This window comes from Phodopus roborovskii, unplaced genomic scaffold (genome assembly GCF_943737965.1).
Source record: "Phodopus roborovskii unplaced genomic scaffold, PHOROB, whole genome shotgun sequence".
Lineage (NCBI taxonomy): Eukaryota > Metazoa > Chordata > Mammalia > Rodentia > Cricetidae > Phodopus > Phodopus roborovskii.
The window spans coordinates 45,621,391-45,645,745 of record NW_026126517.1 but is presented as its reverse complement, the minus strand read 5'-3'; the positions used below and the strand labels follow the sequence as shown (position 1 = coordinate 45,645,745).

The 24,355-nt window shown below is 45.9% G+C and overlaps 1 protein-coding gene across 1 annotated transcript in view; it reads right to left on the bottom strand.

The window, feature by feature from the left end:
* Positions 1-3,336: 3,336 nt before the first annotated feature.
* The window catches only part of Anxa2 (annexin A2), a 40,668-nt gene continuing 19,649 nt past the window's right edge, over positions 3,337-24,355 (bottom strand). Inside the window, exons 4-13 of the mRNA XM_051197871.1 lie at positions 19,543-19,637; positions 15,720-15,833; positions 12,554-12,644; positions 11,752-11,831; positions 10,506-10,565; positions 9,103-9,196; positions 8,093-8,188; positions 7,586-7,644; positions 5,861-5,983; positions 3,337-3,682 (exon numbers count right to left, since the gene is read on the bottom strand). Of these exons, the coding sequence (XP_051053828.1) occupies positions 3,623-3,682; positions 5,861-5,983; positions 7,586-7,644; positions 8,093-8,188; positions 9,103-9,196; positions 10,506-10,565; positions 11,752-11,831; positions 12,554-12,644; positions 15,720-15,833; positions 19,543-19,637 (872 nt within the window). The 3' untranslated portion in view covers positions 3,337-3,622. The remainder of the gene's footprint in view (positions 3,683-5,860; positions 5,984-7,585; positions 7,645-8,092; positions 8,189-9,102; positions 9,197-10,505; positions 10,566-11,751; positions 11,832-12,553; positions 12,645-15,719; positions 15,834-19,542; positions 19,638-24,355) is intronic.

Genomic DNA, 24,355 nt, shown 5'->3' with positions numbered 1-24,355 from the left:
GAAGGAGGGAGATATGTGGGAAGGAGGAGGTATGAGAAGGAGTATGTTCAACTTAGAATAAAATAAAAATATGGCCATCATGTTGAAGGCCACACAGTTAGACAATACATCATTTGCCTTCCATTAGCCTTGTGTAAAGAGCTGGGCTGGCTATGACAACAGTTATCTACATTACTTTCTAGGGACTCTCGGGCCACTCTTGCTGAAAATGTCTCTCAATGAGACCTGCAGAGGTGACCGGAACACAAAGAAAAGGCTTTGACATCTGCCTTCACATTTGTCTGTCTCCTCTGGGCCTTAACCATTTGGCTGCAGATGCCTACAAGCCTCCATGAATGAAGGCATAAAGCCATGGCAGAAGCACAAAGAAGTAGCATTTGGACTATAGATGAGCTGGAGAGGTGGCTCAGAGGTTAGGAGCACTGGCTGTTCTTCCAAAGGTCCTGAGTTCAATCCCAGCAGCCACATAGTGGCTCACAACCATTTATGATGATATCTAGTGCCCTCTTCTGGCCTGCAGGCATACATGAGGCAAAACTCATAATAAATAAATAATTTAAAAAAAAAAAAAGGGAATTTCAGAGATAAATCAGGGGGTAGGTAGCTTACTTGTTCAGCAGTGGAATGTTTGCTTAGCATGCATGGAGACCTGAGTTTGATTCCCCAGTATGGGGGTACTTGGTTAGTTTTAAATGTCAACTTGCCACTACTTGAACTCAGCTGAGTAGGAGCATCAATTTAGAAACCATCTGGACCAAGTTGTTAGAATCTGTGGGGGAGTCTCTTGATTGCTTTAGTTAATGTGAGAGGGTCCTCATGTGGGCAATGTCTTCTAGTAGCAGCCAAGACCAAAAAGGATATGCAAGAAGGAAGGTTATCAGCGTTTTGCTGCTTGGCCTTTCTAGAGTTAGTCTACCCCATGTTTCAATGGTGACTGCTGCTGCTGGTGGTGATGATGATGATGACGATGATGATGGCAATGGTGATAGTGATAGGGATACACTGCTGCTGGTCCCTTCACTGATATTAGAGGCAGCTGATGTTGGTGATGTTGGTGATGATGATGATTCCTCTACTAACACTAAAACCAGCTTTTCCAGACCGCCAACTGATGACCAGCAGCTCTCCAGGAACCCTCCAGGCCTCCGGTGGCATATTGGGTCTGCTGAGGTACCCAGCCCCATAGATTGGACAACTACCAGGTTTTGGACCTTTCAGGTTTGAGATATCTATTGGAATATTTCGACTGTTGTGTAAGCTGATTTAATGAATCTTCAAATTTATTCATTATTTTTAAATATAAATTCATTCTATCAATTCTGTCCCTCTAGAGGACCCTGACTAATACTGGGGAAGGGCCATACATGAATATTCATTATTCCCCTGCCTCTGAAACTCCTTCCCCCTAGAGCTGAGACTGCTGTGCCAGTACAGACTCCTGCTCTTCCATTCTTTGCCCAACTGAATAAAGTTCACTCTTCTGTCACCCAGTCTCTTGTGCCATTGACTTTATCAAGTGGCAGCAGAAACGAACTGTTTATTGGGTTGCAGCTGGACCTTTTATCAGTTGCTTGAATGGCCTGTCCATCAAATGTATGAGCCACTGGAATCTGTATGGAGGGCCTCCTCCTAGCTGTAAAACTTCATCAAAGACTCTAGGGTCCAGATCAAATGTTTCCTTCTTGCTGCCATCTACCTCAGTCCTTTCCAGAAAGAAGTTTCCTTCCTCCCCATGCTCCCAGTCCCCTCTAGCTAGCCTAGCCTTGCAGTATGAACACATTTGCTGTAGCCTGACTCGCTGACAGGAGGCTCTAGGGCTTGGGATTAAATGCAACTTATTTCTATATGTCTAATGACTTCCAGAGATATTTGTAACTTTAGCTACAGAATGCAGGCTGGGGACTCCGCTCACTAGGAGAGTACCTGTTACTAGCATGTCTGAAGCCCTGGCTTCAATCCCCAGCATTGCATACATGAGGCATGGTGGCACATGGCTGTAATCCCAGCACTTGGGAATCGGAGGCAGAGAGACATCCTAGGCAGCAGAGTGACATTCAGGCCACCTGAGGCTCCCTGAACTACTTGAGACTCTACAAAACAAACAAACAATGAGAGGGATTGGAGAAATGGCTCAGAGCTTAAGAGCACATGGCTGCTCTTGCAGGGGACCTGAATTCAGTTCCCAGCATCTACACCAGATGGCTCACAACTGTCTGGACTCCAGCTCCAGGGGGGTCTGATGCCCTCTTCTGGCCTCTTCTGGCACTTGCACTCACACACATACACACAGGCACCTGCACATACACATAAAAACACATTAAACAAACAAACAAAAAAAAACACAACACATTAAACATAAAAATAAATCCTTTAAAAGTAGCAAAAAACAAACAAACCCACTGTAACAACCAAAGAAAGCCCAGAACATCCCACCCCATCTCAGACTTGTGGCCACCTCAGATCTTTGCTTTCATCTACTTCACTGGGACCTCGGGACCTCCCTGCCCCCTCCCAAGCCCTCTCACCTATAGGCATGTGGAGCAGCCCCAAAGAAACTTCCATTAGAATACAGATGTTCTATTTCCACCACGGTGGGCACTGAGCTTTTGAAATATGGACAGAGCGACCAGAGAGGTTGATTGTTTTCTTTCTTGTGGTGCTGGGAATCAAACCCAGAGCTGGTGCACACCTGTGTTGTAGGACGCTGTCTTCCAAATGTGGCTGGGCCTTTGCCTACTTGAACTCTTAGCAGCCGTGATGTCTAGCTCAGTAACACAAAGCAGGGAGAGGCTTATGAGCCCTCCCTTTCCTCTGGAATGTACACATCATTACTGTATTGCTGGGTGAGTGTGGGGAGAAGTACATTGCCCACCAAGCCCCCACTTGAGGATATATAAGACAAACAATTGTTGCTTAGAGGGGCATTTTCTGCACTTATGAAGCTACCGATGAGTTGCGATGACCCTATGGGTAACCCTTAGCCCACGTTCTCTTAAGTCACCCCAACTAAGCCCATTAGTTCACCAAGTTAGCCTGGGATGGAATCATTTTGTTGGTGTGTTAATCTGTGTGAATAAAATGTTTATTGTCCCCAAGGAAGGAAAAGTACACACAGAACCAGATGAGTGCCAGAGTCCTTACCGAAGAACTCAATTTTGAACTGTGTATAATTTAAGTTCACTCATCCTTTAAAAGTCTCATCTGTATGGTGGCTACCTGAGAAGGGAGCTCATTTCTAGAATTTTCTTCCTCTAGGGGCAGCCTCCCTTGGGTGAACGATCAAATCCCAAGCATGTTTGATTTCTGAACAATGGCATGGAATCGAAGGCAACAGCATTCTTATTTCTAAAGTAAAAATGGTTTATTCACGACACATTACATAAGAGGTGAAGTGTCTCATGTCACAGACGGTACAGCCAACTCCCTGGAATGTTCACTTCTTTGGCATAAAGGAGAGAATGAAGGGAAAGCCAGGCTATGCTAGGGCAGCTAAGAAGGGGGATGGGTCTGCGTCTGTATTGTCATTTCACAGGGAGGAGCTTTGGTTTTAAGCTGATTCTGTAGAACATTAGGTGGGTGCACAGGTAGGGCCACTTCTGGGTGGTCCACTATGCTGAGCCCTTCAGTCGTCTCCACCGCACAGGTACAGTAGTGCCTTCTGGTAGTCACCCTTAGTGTCTTGCTACAAGTGGCCAGAAAGAAAAAAAGAATTATAGTGTCAGAAAAAAAAGAACAGATTCCACAGCAGCCTGCCCTAGCCTTGGCATGCTATGACAATGTTACAGGCTGGCATGGGCATGGGGTACCACAGCCCTGGTCCCCTGGAGGGTGGTGGGGAATGGTACTTCGAGTCCCACCATGATTGCAAGGGTGGAGAATGTACTCCACACTGCAGTTCCTACGGGAGTCCTCAGCACCCCCCCCCCTTTTCTCCTGCACCCTCACCTTTTCTGCAGAGGATGGGGTGAACCCTCAGCTGCCTCTCTGAAGTCTTGTGGGTTGTTAAGGCCACATGAAAATAGTCCAGTGAGGAAATAAGTTCTAAGAGTCTAACTGTCCCCAGCTTTAAACATGTGCCCTAAGAAGGCTGGATGCACTCTTTCTCTCTACAGTTTTCTTTGGTGACCATAGATAAAGGCGGATATGGAAATTGCCCCGCCTGCAATTTATGGGTAGTGCATACCCATAAGCTTAGCTAACTGGGAGGGTGAGGCAGGAGGATCACAAGTTCAAGGCCAGTTCAGACATCTTAGTAAGAACTCTTCTCAAAGTGGAAAGGGAGGGAGATTAAACTGTGTAAACTAAAGTGCTTTCCTCACAAGCTTGGGGCCTGATTCAATCCACCACCTTGGAAAGGAAGAGCTGGTGATACCCACTAAGATGCCAGCACTGGGGAGCAGAGAGGAGAGCCTCTGCAGTTCATGAGCCAGCCAGCCTCACTCAGCTAATGAGCCCCCAAGTCTCAGTGAGAAATTCCATCTCAACAGACGAGGTGGGGAGCTCCTGAGAAATGACACCAGAGGCTGGCCACTGGCCTTCACACACCCATGCGTGCTCACACCCACACAGACACACAGACCAAGAATTTTTTTAAAAACTTGAAAAGCTGGGGATGCTATCTCAGTAGTAGAGTGATTGCTTAGCATATGCATGGCTCCACTCCTGGTATAAACCCCGTAGGCGCTAAGCACAGTGGGGACACTGGGAACTCTCTATCCTTCCGAAATGCACAGCCACTAGGCTGACAGAAGAGGAACAAACGGTGAGTGACCGAGGGTCAGGTCTTCCTGAGGATCTTCAGGAAGCAGCGGTATCACAGAAGACAAAATGCCCTTGGCCCTTTGTCGTCACCAAGTCTTGTAGGATTGGTACCATAAACACCAATGACCACTGTACAGTGAGTGACCCATACAGGAAATGTACAGTCCTGCTCTGAACCTACAGAGTCCATGACAAATCATAAAGATTACCTTCAATATAAATCCCTGATACAAAATGAGAAAACGGAAGGTCACACACCACTCTGTCACTGTTCTCTCCAGGTACCTCCATCTGCCCAGACACACCACACACACACCAAACACACACCACACCAAACACACACCACACACCACACACACACACACACCAAACACATACCACACCAAACACACACCACACACCATACACCACACACACACACACACCAAACACACACCACACACCCACCACACACACACACACACACACACACACCAAACTCACACCACACACCATACACCACACACACACACACACACCAAACACACACCACACCAAACACACACCACACACCATACACCACACACCATACACCACACACACACACACCACACACCCACCACACACACACACACACCACACCACACCACACACCAAACACACACCACACACCCACCACACACACACACACACACCAAACACACACCCACCACACACACACACCATACACCACACACACACCACACCACACCACACACCAAACACACACCACACACCCACCACACACACACACACCAAACACACACCCACCACACACACACACACCATACACCACACACACACCACACCACACCACACACCAAACACACACCACACACCCACCACACACACACACACACACCAAACACACACCACACACACACCACACACACACCACACACCCACCACACACACACACACACACACCAAACACACACCAAACACACACCAAACACACACACACACACACACACACACACATATACCGTATGCATGTACACAGGCATGCATGCGTACACACACACCATACTACACACACACACCATGACTGGCAGAGCCAGCCCAGTGCCATATGCTTTACCTGTATGTAGTAGTACAGGGATTTGCCGTATTTCCTCTTGAATTCAGATCTGATCTTCAACATGTCCACTTCACTGCGGGAGACCATGATTCTAATCAGGACCTTGTCACGAGTCCCCTTGCCCTGAAAGTCAAATTGATCATTAAGTTAAGTCCCCTGACAATGCTATCATCATAAAACTCATAGGCCACATTTTCCTGGCTCCTATGTGGTTGCTCTTTTTTTCTCATTGATCCCTATTTTTTTAAATGGTGTGTGTGTGTGTGTGTGTGTGTGTAAGGGGATGGGTAGGGGTTTCCTCTGGAGGCCAGGAGAGTGTCAGATCCCCTGGAGCTGGAGTTCCAGATGGTTGTGAGCTGTCCAACATGGTGCTGGGGGCCAAACCCCCGCTCTTCGACAAAAGCAGCAGGTACTCAGGGCCTGCTCTCTCTCTCCAGCCTCACCTAAAAACACTAAATAGTGAAACACACAATAGTGAAACTCTTCCCTTGACAAAGATCAGTATCTTGTATTCCCAAACATTTGAATTTTTACAGATTTATTTTAAATCTCTAAGTGTGTGTATGGAGGTGGGAGCACGTATGTGTACATGTAGGTGCACACTCAGGCCAGACGAGGGCGCCAGATCCCCTGTAGTTGGAGTTTCAGGAGCCTAGGAATGACTCAAGACAGATGCTAGGAACTAATTCAGACCCTCTGTAGGAGCAATGTGTGCCCTTAACTGCTGAGCCATCTCTCCAGCCAGCACAGAAGTCAGCTCTGTGCTTATGAGGGCCAGCCTGCAAGTTTACACATGCAACAAAGGGCTCCTGACACTGAAGGATGCAGAGACGAAGGGCCAGCATGCTGTTTCTGTGGCTCTGTGTGAATGCATGGAATAGCCTGCACTGAGGAAATTGTTGTCTGTGACAAACAAAACAAAACAAGATCAAGAAAAAAGAAAAGAAAAGAAAAAAAGGAAGGTGGCATGAACAAGGGAAGTACTCCAGAGAGGGAAAGCAAAGGTCTGCAAAGCAGAGCACTGTGAGATTGAGGAATGGGATGGTCTGGGCAGTTCATGCAGGAAGAACACACGCTTATAGATCCGCTATGTGACTGCATGCTAGCTGAGGCGCCTGGGCTTCCAGCTTCCTCTCTCCTCAAGAAGATAAAAATGGAAGGCCTGCAGGGCTTCCTGCCAGGACTTAGGGAGAGAACTGGAAAGCTGTTGCATAGTACCTGCGGATGATCTCTCGATTCCTGTTTGATTTTATCCTGGGGATAACAGGAGGCCATCACTGAAACCCCCAGCAGGACTCAGAAACCACTGTAACCTCTTCCCACAGATGACACTCCATACTTAAACAGTTAGGCCAAGGTGGATTGGTGATTCTCACCCGCCATATACAATCTCAGCTAGCTAGCATGCTCCTGTCAGATATTAGGGACCCTTCCTCTAAACCAGCAGATTTCAACCTGTGGGTCGAGATCCCTCTGGGTTTCATTTATCAGATATCCTGCATATCAGATGTTTACAATTCATAACAGTAGTATATTATAGTTATCAAGTAGCAATGAAAATAGCTGACTATGGTCGGGGGTCACCACAACATGAGGAAGTGTATTAAAGGGGTGCATTAGAAAGGCTGAGAACCACTGCTCTAGACGCTAGTCAAGAAGATTCTGTTTGAGCCCAAACAGAAGAGGAGCCTACTGGAGAGGGGCCTCTGGGTCAGCCTCCCTTACCTTCATAGAGTCATACAGCCGGTCAGCAAAGTACAGAGGTTTGTTCTGAATGCACTGGACTGTAGAGAGAAGATACAGTGTCAGGGGTGAGTGAAGCTATTTGCCTCTCTTGCAAATGAAGATGATTCCCTGGCCCCAAGACACTGACCAGAATGGGCCTGTCACATGGATGCAGAACGTAGACAGCTACAGAATACTCAGAATCCTGCGCACATAAGTTCCACCCACTGTAGAGTTTTCAATCATGAGATGTAGAGGACAGTGATGACCCAGAGTATGTGTGAGCTTCCCCACCACAGTCCTCTCTTCTCCCCATGACTTAGTCCTCCATGGCAACTCTCTGCTCTATCTGGTTTCACATCTTCATATCTATAGCCAATCCTAAAATTCCCCAAGACACTCTGGAAAGCCACTGCACTGCCCAAGTTCCCTGGAAGTAAGAAAGCGGCCATTCAATCTTCCCATTTCTGTCCTTTCTTCCAGGGAGGAGAGGCCACGCTTGCTTACCCAGGTTCAGGAAGGCATTTTCCAGGTCTCCTTTGACCTCCTTCTTGATGCTCTCCAACATGTCATAAGGGCTGTAGTTCTTGTACCTTTCGAACACTAAAATAAAAAAAAAATAAAAAAGCAAAAAGTAACATCAGAAGTACTAGGGAAAGCAACGACACCACCCCCGAAGGTGATCATAGATGTCATGCCATGGGTTAGAGGTCACTCTGGTAGACCAGAGCTGAATTGCACCTCCCCTGCTAGAGGACCCAGGTCTAGCTCCCGATCCTAATGCTCTGCCTAGGCCACAGACGGTGACCATCTCCATTCTCTCTGACTGGAACCCATCTATCTGGATGTCATGAGAAACAGTATAGCTGGTCATGTCCTCTACTTCAATAAACATAGCAAGATCAAATGGTCCTCCAGTAAAAAGGGAAATCAACAAGAGACAGGGAGAAGGTTCAGTTGACAACATGTTTGTCTTGCAAGCATGAGGACCTATGTTCAACCCCCAAAACCCATGTCTTAAAAACAAAAGAGCCAAACATAGTGGTGTGTGCTTGCCATCCCAGTGCTGGGAAGACTGTGGCAGATAGGTGGGTGATCTCTGGCCAGCTTGCCTAGCCTCATTGTTGAACTTCCAGGTAAACTCATAAATAAAACAAAACAGGGAGAATGGCTCCTCAGGTGTGGCACCTGAGGTTTACCTCTGGCACCCACACACACTCCACACACATGCACCCATATGAACATACACTCACAGGTGCGTGCGCACACACACACAAACACACGCGCGCATGCACACGCGCGCGCGCACACACACACACACACACACAGTGAAACAAGCTAACATCAAATACAGAACAGATTTGGGGACAGAGAGTCAGAATGAGAAAGGAAACAAAATGATTTGATAAAAGAAATAGGGAGAGCCCAGTGGAGAATGAGACTTGTTCCAGGAGACCTAAGCCTCAGTGTGGCCTGCACCTATGCCGGCATGGAGGCCTCCCTAGCACAGCACCCACCTTTCTGGAGGTGGCACACACTGCGCTCCGTCATGATGCTGATCCACTTGGGAACATCGGTTCCTTTCCTTTTCACCCCGGCATCATAGAGCTCCTGTGAGAGATGGAGGCAACCGGGGAAAGTTAGCCACACCGCCCCAAGCAAGTGCTACTCAAAAGCCCATGCCAGGGGCTGGAGAGATGGCTCGGAAGTTAAAAGCACTGGATGCTCTTCCAGAGGTTCTAAGTTCAATTCCTAGCAACCACATGGTGGCTCACAACTGTCTGTAATGAGATCTGGTGCCCTCTGCTGGCCTGCAGGCATACATGCAGGCAGAACACTGTGTACTATATATATATATATATATATATATATATATATATATATATATATATTCCAAGTGACAAATGAGCACACAAACCCACATTGCAGGTGTGACCCCCCACACACACACACAATGTACCACTTGGAACAAGTGTGCTCCAACTTTTGGCGTCTCTGGGGCCACATTGAGCTATCTCTCTAGATCACAAAGCCAATTCCAGCACTTATTAGAAACCTTTCTCACATACAGGAAGCACTCCGCAGACTACAGAGGATATTAAGACTGAGACACATGGTTTTTCTGCAGCTCTTGTGCTATGCTTTGAGATAACCCGACTGGTGGCCCTCTAAGTGAGGCACACCTAGTTCTTAGCTATCTAAGCCAGCTTTGTTAGGAAGGGGCAAGCCTCTGTCACCTTTCCCTGTCCTGTCTGCCTCCTCCATCTGGCTTGCTGTCAGGACCTAGCATTCCGTGCACTCAAAGCCTGAATGAGCCAATGGGAGCTGGGTACAGACCTGGTAATTGACACCAGCATTACAAGTATGGTTCCCATAGAGTAGACACAAACCTCACATTTCTCAGCTGTGCTGAGGTTTCAAAGGGGTCATTGTTCCCTTGTAAGGGACATTACTTAGCTCCACCCCTCCCATGGCCATGGGCTAGATCAATGGACTCACTTCTAATGATCACAATATGACAAGAGTATCAGTGTGTGATACTTGAGGCTCAGCCATAAAAGCATGAGGGCTTCTGGCTCCTTCTTAAATCACTCAATTCAGGGGAAGCAGCCCTGGGGAGGCATGCTGACATCTCTTGCCAACAGTAAGTCACCCATGAACCACATAGGGAAGATCCCTTTGACCCAGTCACACTCTCAGGAACTGTAGCCCTGACCAACATCTTGTCTACAACCTCATGAGAGACCTTGAGCCACAAACATCTGGCCAATCCAGTCCCTAGGCTGGACCCAGAGAATCTGAGAGATAGCAAATATTAGTTTGAGGTTATTCATTGTATATAAATAAATGGTTATGTGGGATACAGCCCCCTCCAAATGCACAGGCCATGTAAAATCAGACCAAGAAGTTTCGCACATACCCGGGCATCCTGGTCAATCAGTTCATAGTCAATGACGGAACCATCCTCTGCTCTTCTGCCCTAGAGGAAAAGAGCGGGGAAGAAGGTCAGACCTAGCTCTTTGTGCTTTCACAAGGCTGAAGGTGTTTCCTCACCAACTCAGGTGAGCTGCATAGCTTCATTCCTGTACAAACACCACCACAGTTTTTCTCACGTTACTCTAGACAAGGCCAAGGAAGAGCCAGATCGTCAGGGAAGGAAGCGGTACACTGTGCTTCACCATTTTTAACCATCCCTAGGTGCTTTTAAGCCTGAGATGCCCAGTAAGCATCTCAGAATTGTCTGAGCCACACCCCAGAGAAGCTGAAATCATTTCAGTGTCTCCCTCAAACTGTGTATGCTATTAAAACACATGACCACCGAGAGTGCCATTTTGATGTGATGGGCAAACAAAGGGAAAACTCTGGCAGAGAGCAGTCAGGCCGGCTTGCAGGTGAGTGACACACCGCCCAGGCGGAGCATAGAGCAGAAGGACAGAATCACAGTGATGAAGATGACCGTTGACATGCCCAAGGCAAAGGAGGTGGGGCTTTTTGGAGGGTGCAGCAGCAATGGGTTTTGGTCAAATTAGCAAATGATGCAAGTGGATTCTAAAAAGACCTCGGGACTGTGGTACCCAGACCCAGGCAAATGAAGACAAGAGAGGCACAGAGTTGTCACTGTCGTGGAGATGTGAGTGGGACAGGCTGCAGCAAACTCCTGTGTCATTTGCCTGAGAGAAGAGGCCCCTTCCTTTGACGGACAGGTGTTCAGGAGCACACTGGCCAGAACTAGAGATCCATAGGAGACACACCTTGCATCTGCATTAGTGCGCTAACATTAGCAAAGAGCCCACAAAGGCCCCCACACATTCCAAAGCACTGCACAGGCAAACATTTGCACATGCAAAAAAAAAGGTGAGAGGCGAAAGAAGTAAGGTCACACATAGAGGCAAAGTGACCTTCCTTAAGTCACTGAGTGAAGCTTAACACAGAAATCCAGGCCAGAGCTTAGGAGCTGCCCACCCCTCCCCTGGTCCCGGAGTCCAGTTGTCCACACGGTTCTGCAGGATAAGAAATCCTATTAACAAAATGACAGCTCTGCAGCGGTGAACGCAACGGAATTTCTGAGCAGGCACAAGGATTTAGTTAATTCCCTCCCCAGTATAGAAGAAGCTGTGCCTGCTGTGGAAGGAAGCAAAGGGGTGGGGGGAGACTGAGAGACCAACCTTTGCAAGGGCGACCATCAGCTTGCGGAAGTCGCCAGATGTGTCAGAAATGATATCCTTCTCCAGATCGGTCTTGTACACTGAGAAAAACAACACATCTGGCTTGATGCTTCCCACTGGTACACCCAACTACCAACCCCAACCATCTCTCACCCACTCAGAAAGCAGGCATTGTGCTAGTGTGAAAACGATCCATTCCTGGGTCCCCATCTGAGGAGGAAGTCTCTAGAAGGATGTTCACTCCCAGGATATCAGAGTTAGGATGATTGTCAGTGCCAACAAACTAGTCTAAATCACACCCAGGGGTCCTTGGGCTCTCTTTAATCAGCCAGCTCTTTTCTGGCTAAAATACTGTTTCTCAAGCTGGAGAGGGGGCTCAGCAGATAAAAGTGCTTGGGCTACATCTGAAGAACTGAGCTCTATCCTCCAGCCCCCTCACGGCCAGCTGCTTTGGGAGTTGTCCTCTGGCCTGCACACCTGGACACCTGGGCATGTGTGCATAACGTGGCACGTGTGTGCTTGTAATCCCAGTGCTGGAGAGGCAGAGGGACTTGTGGCCAGCCAGCCTAGCCTAATAGGTGAGCTCTAGAGGTTTAGTCTCTCCTCTCTCTCTCTCTCTCTCTCTCTCTCTCTCTCTCTCTCTCTCTCTCTATCTCTCTCTCTCTCTCCCTCTCTCTCTCTATCTATCTCTCTCTCTCTCTCTCTCTCTCTCACACACACACACACACACACACACACACACACGGAGCGGGGGGGGGGGGCAGCTGGGCTAAGAGAATGGACCCCAGAACAGGCTACTCACTTTCCTTGTAGACTCTGTTAATCTCCTGCAGCTCCTGGTTGGTTCTGGAGCAGATGATCTCGATGAGGGAGTCCTCATCAGTCCCCAGGCCCTGGGAAGCAAGAAGCCAAGACATCAGCAGCCTTCCTCACCCTCGGCCTGCTGCAAACTGATGGCTCTGTTAGCGCCATCTCCCCGCTACTCCTGCAGCACCAAATATGGGTTTTTTTTGTTTTGGTTTTGGTTTTGTTTTGTCATGTCACCAGATCCCAAGACAGTGTAAGTGGCACATCTATGTCCAACTATGCTGTAAAAAAAAAAAAGAAAGGAAGGAAGAAAGAAAGAAAAATGAATGAGAAGAGACAGCCTTAGATGCCCCACAGTGCTAGGGGAGTCCAAGGGCTCCTGCTTGTCATTTGTCTTTGCTAATCTCCATCATGGCCATCCCCTATTTTAATAAACAGGAAATGGTTGTCTTCATCAGACAATAAATGGTATGTGGTCACTGTCAAGCATCTGCCATAGACTAGAACATCTACTTAGCAGAGAACGGAGTCATCAGGGCAAAAATTCTTCTTTCTTCTTTGAAACGCAAACATGACTCAACAGTAAAAGAAAACAAAAATCGTGTGACTTCCATGTTTGCTTGATTACTCTGCACTTTTCCCATATTTTGGTGAAGGAAGAGGGAATAACAAAAGTGCCGAATAACCCTAGACACCGGCACTTTCTTAGGAAATGAGAGTTTAATGAGTGAGATGCTCTGGTTTAATTTATACACTGTTGAGCTCGCTGGAGAGCTTGAAAGGACCTCAGCGAAACATGTGTTTCAAAGCTGGCCTCCTGATCAAAGTTAAGGCTTAATAACCCGGGTCTTCTAGTACTTGTCTTCATGGATATAGAGGTACCACTTTGAACTAAGTAGAATTACAGCTGTTTAAAATGTAAATCAATTATAAGGTGTTAGTACAATAAGAAAGGTACTTATCCACATGAAAAGTGTGTCAGCTATTAATTAAATTTATTAGAGTGTATATGCCCCTTTAAAATGTGCCTTGTGTAATCTAAGCTAAGCCCCGGGTTAATAGTTAATTTTGAATTTTAGTCTTAATCTAATCTTTGACTCTTCCTCCAGAGTTTTTAATCATGACTTTTTCACAGGTTCCAGCAAAACCCCAAATTCTTCCCTTGTCAGCAAAATGTCTGCACGGCACTCAGAATGGGTATTCCGAGATGACCACCAAGCATCTGAATATTTCCACGGAGAGGCAGTTTTTTTCCAAAGACGACAGAAATGTGAACTGACACTAAGGCATGTGTCAGAAGAAACGCCGTGTCCCGACACTGAAGGAAATTGAGATGCGCATACAGTATCACCCCTTTCATCACCGAGGATTGGAGAATTCACTCTGCTTTCAAAGGTGACCTTGGCAATTTCCTAAAGCTTGGTCCATAATCCTTACCACAGGGGCAACTTCTCCTACGACACGTGGCAAGACGCTGCCACTGGTGTTGCCTGAAGTGAACATTTTTTTTTTTTTTTTTTTTTTTTTTTTGCAAGCATCATTTTAGTTAATGTCACTTCAAGATTTGTGTATTTCAGAAGAGTCACTCAACCGGGGTAGCTAATGGAAAAGCTGGCATCAGGTCAACGATGGCACTGTTAAAGCATCTTTCATTGGGTTCAATTACTTAGATTAGTGGAGTGACTGACAGCTCGCACAGATCTGCTTCAAGTCAATAAGACCTAATAATAGAGACCAGGGAAGTCATACGAATCACAGCTAACTGGATGCTTGACAAAATAAGATAAACTGATGTGAGTGTTGATGGTTAAAGAAACCCAGGAAAGAAAGATTGGCTCATACATGGCCCCAAAGGCCCAAAGATTTGGCCCTCTCAGGAATGCTACTTTCACCAAGACCTGTTGACATGAAATGAAACCTCTCTCTCTCTCTCTCTCTCTCTCTCTCTCTCTCTCTCTCTCTCTCTCTCTCTCTCTCTCTCTCTCTCTCTCTCTCTCTCTCCAGGGTCTCATGTATCCCACCTGGCCTTAAACTCCCCACCTAGGCAAGGATGACCTTGAACTTCTGCTCTCCCCCGCCACCTCCACCTCTGCAGTGCTGGGATTATTAGCATGCATCTCATGACTGGTTTGACGTGGCTCTATTCTTATCTCCCCCTGCGATACAGCCTAGCTAGGACACTCAAAGCTAGCCTTCCCAAATAAACTGAGTGCCACTTGAGCTATGCTGATGAACGGAAGAGACATTTAACAAGTCCTACAGTGGCTTTGTGCTACCAAGTCCAGGGCTCTGGTGATGTCCTGTGTGTGTGTAAAGGTGCCTCATTCCAGGTGTGTTCTGGGGAAAGGATGACAACCCAACTGTGTGTGATATATGGCTTCCCCTCATTACAGATGCCTTACCCAGCTGTGCCAGCAGAGGGCAGCATCAGATTATCCAACATGTCACAAGCACACACAGAAAAGGGACCCTGAGCTCTGCTGTTAGACATTTATATAGCTATTACATTGAATATTGTGTGGCTTAGGTGGGCACAGAAATCCAAGTGTGCATCTAAACTAGAGTTTACTAATTTAGCCTCAAATCCCACATTCAAAATAACTTTTCAAAATCAAAACTTAAATAACAATATTGCGCCTTGCCAAAGCTTTCTACTGAATCCAGGTGACATTTCCAACCTCAAATCAAGCCCTACCTACCCTATTGCTGATTTGGGACCCAAATCTGAATTTTGGACCATGACTGAATGTGAGAAAGTCAGAGGAAGTGGCACCAGGAAGGCATGGGCAGAATCTGCAAGCTTTGCTAAACAAAAGCTGTTTTTCTTTCTCCTTAACATCCCATATATCCTCTTAAAGAGGAAGTGTAATCAACGAAGCAGTTTCCCAAAAGACATTCCAATCGCCCAGGTGCCAAGTCTGAGCAGCTGCTAACTGGCTTCTCAGCATCAGGAAATTTCGTTGCAGTCTTTAAAAAAAAAAAAAAAAAGGAGATAAATTGAAATATTTTTGGTTCAAATCCTCACAACTTATAGCAATGGGGGGGGGAATGACTTCAAATAAGAATTCAACACAACTGACAATCACCTAATTACACTAAAAAAGCTGTAATCCACATCCATTAATGGGAGAGTTGGCAGATGACATCCCACACGTGTTTACCTTCATGGAGGCTTTCAATTCAGAAGCGTCGTACTGGGCAGGTGTCTTCAACAGGCCCAAAATCACAGTCTCCAGGTGGCCAGATAAGGCTGACTTCAGCGCTGATGGAAGCTCCTGCAAAAGGGAGATGTTTGAGAGCCACACTAACCACCAACATCCACTTTAAAACCAGTGAGAGAGAAATAAGACATCTCTGTCCAAAAAGCAGGCTGTGAGGCTTCGACCACTCACTCTGTGGTCTGGGGAGCACTTCCTCCCCTACATTCCCTTCATCAGACCAGGAGGTCAGAGACCACATTGTAACAAAACCCCTTAATATCCAGATTGATCACTAGCCAGAAACCAGTGTAGCATAACAGTTCCTGAGAGAGCTAAGAGCAGGACTTCACAGTCCCATGGGGACAGCCTGTAGGAGACAGAGCACTTTCCAAGGTCAAGGTCTAGTTGAAAAGAAGTGCAGTAGGAAGAATAGCAGAACCCACCAGGGCTGCTGAGATCCCACGGAAGGCATCTGTGAAGTTTGTCTAGGGTGAGGCCTTGGAGCCTGCAGAAGGTACCAGATGTCCTAGCGGGATGGGGAGTGGAACTGAGCCTTCCCTGTGTAAAACACTGCACCCCATATTGAGCCATCTACTCCTCCAAATCCAGGTGGTGTTGATGAATGTGATGTGAACTCCAGCCCCCTAGAGTCCCCTTTTGACTTCCTGCTGAATATTATTTCTTAAGGGCGCTACTATCATTGTGAACACACAATTTTAATAAATTCAGAGGTCTGAGGCAGCACTTCTCTACGTAGACAGATACCCTTAATTCAGGGTGACTCTTAGAGATATTTTCTTGGGGATTGGACATCTTACCAGCTATAGGTACTGAATAGATGAAATGAACTGCAATTGTTCTCTCTCTCTCTCTCTCTCTCTCTCTCTCTCTCTCTCTGTGTGTGTGTGTGTGTGTGTGTGTGTGTGTGTGTGTGTGTGTGTGTATGTTCTTGTGTTCGTGTATGATGGCATACATGTATGTAAAGATAATAAGACAAGCTTAGGTGTCATTCCTCTGGTGCCCTCCACTTTCTGTTTGAGATAAGGTTTCTCATAGGCCTAAAACTTGGCATGTAGGCTCACTGGTCAACAGTTCCTAGAGGTCCACCTGTCCCTGCCTCTAGAAGTGGTGTGTAGCCGGCTTAGAGACAGTCTTTCCGAACCCACATATGTCAAGTACATCAGACCTGATGTGGGTCTGAGGAAGCATTGGACCACATTCACAATCTTTCTCTGGCTTCTGCTGTCCTAAACATGCATGGGTGGTAGGAGGGTCTTTCTAAAACAACAGATACCAATTATAACACCAGCCTTCCAAATTGAAACCCTGAGGTTAAGTGATCCCAACTTAGTCTGCCCTTGACACTTCCCACCACCATCTCTGCTCCAACCTTAACCAACATCTGGGCACCTACTGGATTTTTCCACTTTGACTTGCATTGCTCAAAATGTCCAAAATAGGACTCTGCACAAACAAAAATCCCAGAGGAGATTAATAAGAGAACAGTTGTCCTCTGTATAGAAAAACCTCATGTCTAGTACTGGTTTGAATGTGCAAAGCACAAAATCCAAACATCCTTCCTTCCTCGTGGCCCTCTTTTGCTAGCCGGGCCAAGATCTGCAGCTTACTACCTGGGCAGGGTCAGTCTGCATCCCACTAGAGCAGGGTTCTCAACCTTCCTAATGCTGAGATCCTTTAATACAGTTCCTCATGTTGTAGTGACCCGGGCCATAAAATTATTTCCCTTGCTACTTCACAACTGTAATTTTGCTACTGTTGTGAGCCATAATGTAAATAACTGTGTTTTCTGATGGGATCATGACCCACAGGTTGAGAACTGCTGTTCCCCTAGACTAGACCTTGACAAACAACACATCTGAAAAAATGCTAGGGCGTCCTTCAGAAATGATCTCAAGCAGCTGTGGCATCTTTCTGCTACAGATAATCATTCTGGGCCACCAAGAGTCATCAGGACAGTAGGCTGTCCCTGGCATGTGGCAATGCCTGTGTATTTGCTGACCCTTCTCATGACTGATAATATCTTTATGCTAGCAGGCTATGATGGAAGGATCTGTGTTCTCCAGCTACCTAATGTGAAATCAAGCTCTGTGTGTGAGCACAGTTCCAAGACCACACGGAACAAGCAGTTATTTCCTACTGTCCAGAATGGCAGACCTCCTGTTCCAACAGGAACTTGGCTCTCACGGCTCTCAGGCCCTCTGGGAAAGCTAGAGACATAAACCAGTCCCCTCTGTGCTTCACTGAAGATTAATACAAGTCTAGTGGAAGAGGAATTTTAATGCATGTGGGATGAAGGGAGTCAGCTGTTTTCCTATTTATGTCCTTTCCAACTGCTCCAGAGCATGGAGGAGGAAGCCACAGCAGGGCTTGACCTGTAACTCCCAAGACCTGATGGTCATGTCAGCTCTAGGAACATACAGTCTCTTCTGGCATCCTTTCGGGTCACCTCTACTGTGGCCTCGAGTAAGACGGGAGCTGCATGGAGCCACTCATGGCACGTCCAAGAATAAATGGAAAGCTTTTAATAGCAAAAAATAAGTTTAAAAAGAAATTAAGTAGCACATCCTTAAAAATAAAATTCCCCAATGCTGCAGCAAAATAAGACGAACAAGTGGGAGCTGCTTTTAACTGCTGGTGGACCAGCAAAGGAGAAAACACACAAAGACTCCTTAAATAGCAGGATTGAGGCATGCTGAAGATAGCAGGACCACAGCATTCAGCCAAGCCCAATAGCTGGAATGATTTGAAGAAGCGAAGCAGGTTATTTACTTGTTTATTTGTTTATCTCATGTGTGTATGCATATGATCATGTGCACATATGTGTTTACACTCGAAGGTCAGAGGTTGATGTTTGTTTGTTTTCCTTAATTGAGTTCCATCTATTTTTTGAGACAGGGTCTGTCAGTGAACTCAGAGCTCTCTGAATCAACTAGACGGATTGTCCAGAGAACCTCAAGAATCCTTCCGTCTAGACTCCCTAGCCTGGGGTAACAATGACAAGCCAGTGTATGTAGGTTTATTTTTGTTTTTTAACATGGATGCTCGATATTGAATTCAGATCCTCATGCTAGTGTGGCAAGCACTTTACCAACTGAGTTGTCTCCCCAGTCCTTCAGTGTGACTGAGAAGACCCTGTTAGCATCAATGCCCAGCGGAGGAAGCCATCCTAAAATTAAGTTCCCAACCTCTGATGAAGAAGCATGAGAAGCCAATAGAGGAAATGAGCTGCTACATCTAAAGTACTAAGCATAGCACCCAATGCAAAGTAAGCACTTTCGACAAGTGGTACCATCGCCAATATTCCTTGTGGTCTATTCCAGAATTTCTCCCTCATGTGCCCCAAGGTGTTGCCCTTATGTTCCAGCTCCCACATGTGTACCTGTGTGAGTAGCAACCCTCACAATGATGTAAGATGGACACTTTGGACATCCAAAAGTTCTAGAAGGCTCTTTTTTGGTTAAAGAAGAGCCACAAATCACAGAAAGAATTGGGGGGGGGGTGAGGGGAGCGGACGGGATGGCTCAGCAGGTAATGGTGCCAGATGTAAAAACATCCAGATGTGGTAACTAACCCAAACATTCCTGTGACAAGATGGAAAATGAAGACAGGAGAATCACTAGGAAGCTCCAGAGCCTGCCACCCTGGGGTATGCAGGGCAACACAAGCAAGGGATGTACACACATATGCACAATTAAGAACAGAACAGGCAATATCTGAGGACATAGTTCAGCAAGGCCCGCCCTCCACCCCGAGAGTCCAGTACCTTTTTGGTCCTTCTCTGATAGGCAAAGGCAATGTCCTGTCTCTGCGCATTGCTGCGGTTGGTCAGAATGTTGACAATGGTGACCTCATCCACTCCTGCGGAGAATCAATTGTGAACAGTTATCCCACCGCACTCTCCTACTTTAAGGGACTTTTATACAGTGAATTCCATGTTCTCTTTCCACGCCCAATACTAGGATGTCAAGAGCAGTTCTTCCCTCTTCCAGACCCAACACAGACCCTCTCATTGCCCTCTTTCCCAGAAAGCATTAGCCCTCAGACCTCGACCCTTTAAATATTTGTACTTAAAAGGCTATTTTGTTCATGAATTGTTTCCTGAAATCAACCATAGGAGGTTGTGTGTGGAACTCTGGCAGCCAGATGGAATGAACAACAAAGATTTAGGAGGATTTTAAATGAAGGTCCCCATATTGCCACTTAACTGGGAATTAATAGACAGAACCTTCAAAATGAATTAATAGAGACAATTATTTATATTTATTGCAAGATTATGACTGTATAAATGGCTAGGTGTAATTTCTATAATTATACCAGCTGTCATGACAAACGAGTCAGGCTTAATATGGCAGTTATAGTTTAATAGCTTAATTGATTAATAGAACCATACTTATTGAAGACGAGATTGTCTCACAAGGAAAATACACATCCTGTGCTTTCAATCTTCAATAGGTGACTTTAATAATCAATTTTACAACTGTATTAAAAAAGAGTAAGTGTTTTAATCTAAATTAAATCTAAATTGGGAGTTTTGAAGTGCCACCCAAATGTTTCAGTACCTATTTTAATTGGAGCATGTGTATTTACAAAGATAAGCAATGCCTAGCGGTATCTGAAAGTTTCCAATTTTATACCAGAAATATTCCTCACATGTCGTTTAAGTCAGGAAAGCTCGGCTTTGAGGATTCAGGCAGAGAGCAGGCTCTCCCCTGCATGACTATAACTTTGTCTAATAAAATGAAAAGTCTTTGCCGTAACTGGGTAGGTTTTCTGGAGTCTCTGAGCTCGCAAGGTCACTCCCAGACTGCATACCGCTTGTCTCACAGGAAGTCAGAGGCATCCTAGAGCACTCAGGAGCCCAGAACTAAGATGTCTGGGGGCAAAACAAAGAACAGATGGACAGGGGACACATCCTAATGCTTCATGGGCATTAAAAAGTTACAGTTTCTGGACACAAAAATAAAGATGGGGCTAGAGAGATTGCTCAGTGGTTAAGAGCACTGACTACTTTTCCCAAGGCCTCGGGTTCAACTCCTAGCACCCATACGGCAGCTCACACCTGCATATAACTCTAATTTCAGGGGACCCAAAACTTCCCATGGCAAAACACTCATGTCCATTGATAATATTATTAATAATGATGATGATGATGATTTTAAATTTTTATACACTCATTTCAAAGTGAGGTCATACCTATAAACATACTAACATGTTAACAAATGTCTCTGACTTCAGCTTACATTTTAGAGTAGTCTCTAAACACAGAAACCCTACTTCTAGATCCTGGGTCAGCCCTGAGGATTCAGATGTCATCCCTGTATTTCCAATAAGGGGCTAGTTAAATACAATTCTGTCCACTTGCGGGAATACTGTGTGGTCATTTAAAATTACAGCGTGGAAGTACTGTCTGATGTAGGGAAAAATACTCAACATACAATCAAAAACACGGATTGTATAATCTGATTTTTTATTTAGTTCTTCATTTTTCTTTTTGAGACAGGGTTTCACTAATTAGACCCAGCTAGCTTCAGATTCACAGAGATCTGCCTACCTGTGCTTCCTGCATGCTGAGATTAAAGTTGTATGGGATACACAGAGAAACCCTGTCTCAGAAAAGGAAAAGGAAAACCAAAAAAAAAAAAAAAAAAAGGAATATATGTGTGTATAAGACAGGATCTAGAAGGGTGTTTATCAGTTTTAGCAGTGATCATCTGAGGGATGAGGTAATTAATATACTTGAAAAATTCATCATAATGGCTGTGGGGGGGTGAAATACAAGATGAATGTTGCACAGTCCTTGAATTGGATCAACCAATGACGTCACTTCAGAAGAAGACACTAAGCATGAAGTGGCACAGATCTATAATCTCAGCGCTTTAGAGTCTGATGCAGGAGGATTGCAGGTCTGGAGTCAGCCTAAGTCATATATCAAGGCTTTCAAACTACTATGAAATGGGGAGAAAGAGATGTGGGCCTAATTTTCTTTTATAGATGGGCAGTTCAAAGCTCAGTCCTGGAGCTCAGGTTTGTATCAGTGACCTATGGAAATGCTGGCTTCTGTGAGTCATTTGTCCAAGTTGGGGACACTGGACAAAGACTTGCAGCTCCACATTGAAGCTCTGACAGACCCTAACATTAACCTACATTTAGACATTACCAGGGATGGCAGGAGATTTAGGCAGAGTCCTTAAATTATAAGCCAGAATGTGACCCTCCGCAGACCAGTACTGAAATCCCAGAACATGTACTAAAATCTGTCCCAAGCAAGCAATATGGCTGAGTGGATAAAGGCAATTGCTGCCAAACTTGATGACCAGAATTTGAGCCTTGGAGCAACCCACATGGATCAAGAGGACTGGCTCCCAAAAGTTGTCTTCTGGTGTTCACACGTGCACCTCATCATTCTTTTACTTTCAGTCAGTCAATCAACTAATCAATGCAAACAACAAAACTCCTCAGTCCCCACAAGAGCTCTGCTCATTAGGACTTTGTAGGAACCCCAAAAGCAGCATTGTCACACCACTCTCAGTTAACCCCTTCTGTGACACTCACTGATACAAATGGGTGACCAAGGCCAGGGAATGGGAAATCTACCACTGTCCTGTACTTTTACACCACTAGAAATAACACCCAGAAAAAAGTAGCTACACAAACTGTGATCCTAGCTCTCAGGCAACAAGAGAGCATTTCTTGCTTCTTTCAGTGCCCCTGTATCCAGTTAGCCAAACTGGTCAGTTTAGTCTTTGGGAAGGTACTAAACATGGGTCCTCTGCAAGGGCAGCAAGCATTTGTAACTGCTGAGCTCTACTCGGGTGATCTTTGGAAAATTTATCAAACATAATCCAAGTTAAAGTTAGAGTTGCCTAAGACTGGCAAAGATCCAAGAGGTCTGTATTTGACTCCAGATGAGAACATAACACATGGGTACAGGGTAGAGGTTAAGCATGTATTCCTTGGATGAAAATGGTTAGCTCATCTAATCATCTACATATTTCCAGTATTCCAACTGAAGACATAGATAAAGTCAGTGTCCAAATCAACCTATGGAAGGGCTTTGCTAAATGACAGCTCTAAGAAGGCATGACAGACAGCGTGGCTCCAGCAGTGTCTTTGGGGGCTTGGGTCTTTTCAAACATCCACCATAGTTTTAACTAATTTAAAAGTTCCAAGTAGATGGGCAGTGGTGGCATATGCCTTTAATCCCAACACTTGGGAGGCAGAGCAGGAGGATCTCTGTGAGTTCAAGGTTTACAGAGCAAGTTCCAGGACAACCAGAGCTACACAGAAAAACCCTGCCTCTAAAAAAAAAAAAAAAAAAAAAAAAAAAAAAGTTTCAAATGTTGGCTGAATCCAACCAAACCCACAATGCCTGAGATCTCCCTCCTCTCCCCCGTGGGTAGAAATCCCAAGACTGCTCCGTATTCCTGAATTCCATGGAAAATACGTGTCTCTACTGTCCATGGCAAGGAACCAAGAACCATTTGGAACAGGATGCTGACTCACAGCAGCAGACTTGCCGACTACACAAAGAGGGGATTTCATTTGTTTGATGAGGGCTCAAGAGGCCTCTGGAAGGGAGCTGTCTGGTTGGAAAGAGAAGGAAAATGGCCATGTTGAGGTTGCCAGGATGGGGGGGCAGGTGGGGAACCACAGCTTGGGTTGCTGGATATTTTGGTATTTTTGGCTTAGAAGAAATCATCTTTACCACCGAGAAATCATTTTTACGATCTTTACCACAGAGAGGACTTGGCCAGGGACCCAGGAGTACTATGGCAGTTAATAGTACCCACTTGACAGGATCTAGATCACCTAGGAGACAAGCTTCCAGGCATGTCTGTGAAGGGTTACCTGGATAGGGTTAACTGAGGTAAGACCCACTATAAATGTGTGTATCACAGTCCCGTGGGCTGGGGTCCTGGACTGTATAAAATGGAGAAAGTGAGCTGAGTACCAGCATTCATCTCTCTCCACTTCATGACTGTGGATGAAATGCGGCCGGCTGCCTCCCATTCCCGCTGCCATATCTTCCCCATCATGATGGACTATACCTTCCAATTGTGAGCCAAATAAACCCTCCCTGCCCTTAACATGCTCTCATCAGGTATTCTGATCCAGGAATAAGAATAACTGACACAGAAGGCCCATGAATGAGCAGCAGCAACAGAGGGGATGTTCTGCAAAGTATCTGGACTCAGGCCCATATGACCTGGGAAGCACGGATTCTCTTCCTTGCAGGGTGTTTGAGGACATAAAACAGGGACCATCATAAAACTTATTTTGCTAGAACACACACAAAAGACTGAGTGAATGATAGGCAGCAAGTCCTTCCCTCGGCTTCTCTGACGCAGACCTAGCCCCTGCCTGGATTCAATTATTGGCCTATGAAAACACAGGGCAGACAGAAGACAGGGCTATGTTTGCTAATGGCTCCCAAGAGATTAACAGTACAGTTTCAAGGTAAACTATGGAAGCTCCCCAAAAGCGTTGAGAGAGAATATAACCACAGGGTAGGGGTTGAGAAGCATCAGGCCTCTGAGGTGTGATATAGCTGTGGGGCATGGGCAGTTCAAGGACAA